Raw genomic sequence first — 5,779 nt, forward strand, 5'->3', positions numbered from 1 at the left:
ATAACTAGGAAAGAGTAAGTTACCTAGGATTATGTCTAATCAAGGAAATGAAAGATCTCTACAGGGAGAACTATAAACATTTTTGAGGGCTGGCTGTGATGGCTTACACCTGTAATCCCAGTACTTTGGGAAGCCAAGACAGGAAGGAAGACTGCTTGAGCCAAGGAGTTCAAGAAGAGCCTGAGCAACATCAGGAGACCCTATGTCTACAATTTTTTAAAAAAATCAGCTGAACGTGGTGAAATGTACCTATAATTCTAGATACTAGGGAGGCTGAAGTGGGCTGATGGCATGAGGCTGGAAGCTTGAGGCTGCAGTGAGCCATGATCATGCTTCTGTACTCTAGCCTGGGTGACAGAGTGAGAACCTGTTCCCCCAAAAAAAATTTGCTGAAAGAAATCATAGATTATACAAACAAATGAAAAAAATTTCCATGTTCATGAATTAGAGGAATCAATATTGCAAAAATATCTATACTGCCAAAGAAATCTACAGATTCAATGTAATTTCTATCAAATTAACAACATTGTGTTTTACAGTATTAGGAAAAATCTATTTTAAATTTCATGTGGAACAACAATGAAAAAAAACAGCCCAAATAGCCAAGGCAATTCTGAGCAAAACGAATAAAGCCAGAGGCATCACATTACCCAACTTCAAACTATACTGTAAGTCTGTAGCAACCAAAACAACATATCACTGGTACATAACAGACACAGAGATCAATGGAACAAAATAGAGAACCCAGAAAGAAAGCCAAACATCTACAATCACTGATCTTTGACAAAGCTGACAAAAATAAACAACGGGGAAAGGACAATAAATGGTATTGGGAAAACTGGCTAACCATATACGGACGATAAAACTGGACCCCTATCTTCAAACATATACAAAAGTTAACTCTAGATGGATTAAAGACTTAAATGAAGGATCTCAAACTATAAAAATCTTAGAAGATTATGTAAAAGATACTATTCTGGACATTGGGCTAGGCAAAGAATTTATGACTCAGTTCTCAAAAGAAATTGCAACACAAAAATTGACAAGTGGGACCCAATTAAACTAGATAGCTTATGCACAGAAAAGGAAGTTATCAATGGAATAGGCAGATGACCTTTAGAATGGAGAAAATATTTGCAATCTATGCATCTGATAATGGACTAATATCCAGAATGTGTAAGAACCTTAAATCAACAAGAAAAAAATCCATTAACAATTGGGCAAAGAACATGAATAGACACTTTTCAAAAAGAAGACATACAAATATCCAACCCACATAGAAACAAATGCTCACATCAATAATCATCAGATAAATGCAAATTGAAACCACAATAAGATATAAGCTCACACAAGTCAGAATGGCTCTTATGAAAGAGTTGAAAAACAATAGATGCTGGTGAGGTTGTGGAGAATAAGAAACACTTATACACTGTTGGTGTAAATGTAAATTAATTCAGCCACTATAGAAAGCAGTTTGGAGATTTCTTGAAGAACTTAAAACAGAGCTAGCATTCAACCCAGCAATCAATTCCTCGGTATATACCTAAAGGAAAATAGATCATTATATCAAAAAGACACATGTACTCATGTTGATTGCCACACTATTCACAAAAGCAAAGACATGGAATTAACCTAGGTACTTATCACTTGTGGATTAAAGAAAATGTGTTGCATATACACCATGGAAAACTACACAGCCACAAAAATGAGAGGAAATCACGTCCTTTGTGGCATCATGGATGGAGCTGGAGACCATATCTAGGTGAATCAATTCTGAAACAGATAATCAAATACCGCATGTTATCACTTATAAGTAGGAGCTAAATATTGGGTCCAGATGTACATACAGACAAGATCGATAGACACTCTGAGGACTCCAAAGCAGGGAGAAAGGCAGAAGGGAAAGTGCTGGAAAGCTACCTATTAGTTACTATGTTCACTATCTGAGTGACATATTCAGTTGAAGCCCAAATCTTAGTGTCATGCAATACATTTATGTAAAAATCCTGCCCATGTACCCATTGAATCTAAAAAATAAAGAATAAAATGTGGGCTTAGTTACTCTCAAAAGAATAATTTATCTTATACTTTGACTCCAAAACTCTACTTGTAGAAATTTATTCTACAGATATAATCTCACATAAAGAAAATAATATATAGCATATTAAGAACATTTTCTAGTATCAAATAATTAGGTACAGTCTAAATGCTTATCAACATAGAACTAGTTAGACATATTATAGGCAACAGAATACTCTGCCACCATGAGAAAAATGAGGACTTTTATTAACATGATATTAAAGATGCACAATAGGATAAAAAGGTAGATAGTTTTAATGGTCTGCTGCCATTTGTGTTAAAAAATATTATGTGTGTATTTAAAAATGTGTATTGTGTTTTTGGATAATGAGACAAGAGTTAGAGGAAGAATCTTGTCTTTTTTATTTGCATTTTTAGCTACATGCATGGATTTCTCTTGAAAATATATGAACATTAAAAATAAAGTAAGATTATGACAATGGTAAGGTCAGGCATGGCCAAAGTCTCCTTGAAAGGTACATGGAGTACACAGTGTTCTTTTTAGCAAATTCAAACTCTACCTGCTTTTCTAGCCTGGCTCCAGAATTATCTCCTGTATGAATCTGTCTTAGTTCATTCTAATTATGATTCATTGTATTATTTTATTACCCATATTGAGTACCTACTATGGGCCAGGTACTATTTGACAATTTATAAAACAATAAAAATTAGGCTAACGTATATTTTCATCCATGTAAATCTTGTAATATTTGTAAGTAGAAAATATAGAAATTTTAATTTCCATAATTTAAAACTTTTGTTCATATAATCTAGTGTGTGATTCTATATTATTTACTTATCATTTCAAATTTCTCTTCATAAATTTATTTCTCTAATTAAGTTATAATCTCCTTAGGCTAGAACTTTGTGACTTGATTTCTTTTCTGTACAGCATTGACTTAGTTCCACAGTCAGGACATAGCAGGCACTGAATGAATATTAGTGAATGATTGATTGATTGTTGCTGACCTTGTGGCTTTTCTTATTTTGAAATTGTTTGTTATTAAAGAAAAATAATTTATACTATTTATTCCTGAATAGGTGATCATTTCAAACCAAGAAACAACAAAAATTAAAGACATTTACATGGTGTCTGTAATTCAATTATGGACCAAAATCAGCATTTGAATAAGACAGCAGAGGCACAATCTTCAGAGAAAAAGAAAACTAGATGCTGCAATGCATTCAAGGTGGAGTGAATTTCATGCTTTCAAACTAATATAAATGAAAAGTTTTAATTTATAGAAAGGCAATCAATTGTTATACATCGCACCACTGCACTTCAGCCTGGGTGACAAGAGCGAGACTCACTCTCAAAAAAAAACAGAAAAAAGAGAACAGAATATGATATTTTAAGTCATCATTTTCAATTGAAGTACAGTTTAAAATATTAACAAAATAATTCATATCTTGATTTAAAACAGTCTTTGATTAAGGGATTTCGTTGGTAAAATTTTCAATCCTTCAGTGCTTATTATGTGGAAAGTTTAGATATATTTTCATATATTTTCTTTGGTTCTTGATAGGTCAAAATGCACTTATAAATGTGATTAAAAGAATGGATGTTTAATGAATAATATATAAAATATGCTCTTTGAAATAACCTATAAATCTAGAACACTAATGTCTTATGAATCACTTTGTGATCTTGTCCGATTTAAATATTCTTTTTTTTAAAGAATAGCATTTTAAAAATTCTTTTAAGTAATATACTCTGACAGAAAAAAGATCAGCAATAATCAAAAGACCTCAACAAAAGACCTAATTGATGACTTAGGAAAGCCATTGAATATTTGCACTTCCAAGTTGGTAAAAGTAATAATTCTGACTCTTGCTTTTGTCACAAACTGTGTGAGCCATTAAATGATATCAACATTTTCATAAACAGGAAAAAGGACTCCTCAGTACAGTGATATATGATGAAACCAAGACTCAGCAAAGTTGAGAAATTTGCCTGAGGTCACCTATGTTGTATATGGAAAACCCTGGTACCCAAGTCAAAACCTTAAACCCACACAGGGAAGTCTTGAGGGAATCAAGAAATCAATCACAGCCGTATTTTACCAATATTTTAAGTTTTTTATTTAGTCAAAGTTGTAGTTTTATCCAGCTGAATAAAGACCACTGAGATCATCTGAATTGCAATAATGTTATATCAGGTTCCTTTTAACTTTGTCCAGGGAACATGATGTCTGTTTTCAGAGATTACTGGTAAAATGTTGTTCTGATGAAATATTTGAATAATATGTAAGCAGAATGAAAGTCACAAAGAAAAACTATTGGTGATACAATCGAATTACATTCTATTGTCTAGGATTAACATGGTATGCTGAATTATTTTTGCTTTTCATCATAGGGTATTACAGTGATTTCACTCACAAAGCACGTTACCTGCAGCCAAATAAGACCAGAAAAATGACAATAATAGTAGCTAACATTTACTGTCTACTTACTGTACGTCAGATATTGGTCTGGTGACTTTACATCTGCTAATAGATTTTTCTTTCCTTATCACAATTCTATCAACCAGATACTATTATTTTCCCTCTCAGATGAAAACATCTATGTATAGAAAGGGCAAATAATTTCCTGTCAGTCTCAAAGCTGGTAAGTGGTGGAACTCAGGTCTGAACTCTGGCAGTCTGATTCTAAGTCCCATGTTCTCAAGTCTACTTCATATTGTTAAAGTAAGTGGGGATTTTTGTAATATTAGTACCCTCAAGATGTTGTGGTAAGCAGGAATTTATAAGTGGCCTATTTAATGACCTTCTGCATTCCAAACTTCTAAAAATTCACCTTCAGACCAAATAATTTAGTATCAACTATGGGAGTCTTACACTTGTTTATGTGCATGTGCAGACACTAATACATGTTGTTACTGGTTTACATAGACAGACTCAGCAGATGGAAATGTATATAAACGCAAATACATAACAAACACCTTCCAGTAAAAACAATATATATTTTGAGTCATTTTTACCCCTTTCCCTCAATTTTTGAACTGAACCAACTAAGTTATGTAAAACCTACCAGTATATCCATCATCTTTAATGCTTGTCACTTCTGCTGTTTGAATTTCTTATACCTCTAAATTGTAGTGAAAAGTATGCAACAACACAAAAGTAATGCATTATTAACAAAAGCCTGAAATAATGAAGCAAAAGAAAAACTTCCCCATTTCTGGTTCCATTCTCATTCCCCTTAGTGGCTTAAAGCAACACAATTATGGTCTTAAATTTCTGAAACTCAGAAGTCTGAAATGAGTTTCAGTGAACTAAACTCAATACTGGCAAGTCTGTGTTTCTTTCTAAAGATTCTGGGGATAATTTCCTTGGCTTCTGAACTTCATGAGGCTGTCTGAATTCCTTGGCTCATGGCTTCCTCTATTCAAAGGTAGTGATGTCAAAGCTAGAGAGTTCTTGTATACCTCCTATCTCCACAGATATGTAACTTCCTCCATTATGAACATTCCCCACCAGAGTAGTATATTTGTTAAAATTTGTGAATCTACATTCACACATTGTAATTATCCTTAGCCCATATTTTATATTAGGGTACACTTTTGGTATTATGCCTTCGCGGGTTTAGGCAAATACAAAGACATGTATTCATCATTATAATATCAAACAGAGTAGTTTTATTGCCCTGGGTTTCTTTTCTGCTCTTCATCATTTTTCACTCACTCAACCTTTGTCAAATA

The 5,779-nt window shown here is 33.1% G+C and overlaps 1 protein-coding gene across 1 annotated transcript in view; it reads left to right on the forward strand.

The window, feature by feature from the left end:
• Positions 1 to 3,185: 3,185 nt before the first annotated feature.
• LOC108300240 (solute carrier organic anion transporter family member 1B3-like) overlaps positions 3,186 to 5,779 on the forward strand; it is a 77,996-nt gene continuing 75,402 nt past the window's right edge. Inside the window, exon 1 of the mRNA XM_017522946.2 lies at positions 3,186 to 3,269. Coding sequence (XP_017378435.1) covers positions 3,186 to 3,269 — 84 coding nt within the window. The remainder of the gene's footprint in view (positions 3,270 to 5,779) is intronic.

The sequence above is a fragment of the Cebus imitator genome, unplaced genomic scaffold, assembly GCF_001604975.1.
Source record: "Cebus imitator isolate Cc_AM_T3 unplaced genomic scaffold, Cebus_imitator-1.0 Scaffold25, whole genome shotgun sequence".
In the NCBI taxonomy this organism is placed as follows: domain Eukaryota; kingdom Metazoa; phylum Chordata; class Mammalia; order Primates; family Cebidae; genus Cebus; species Cebus imitator.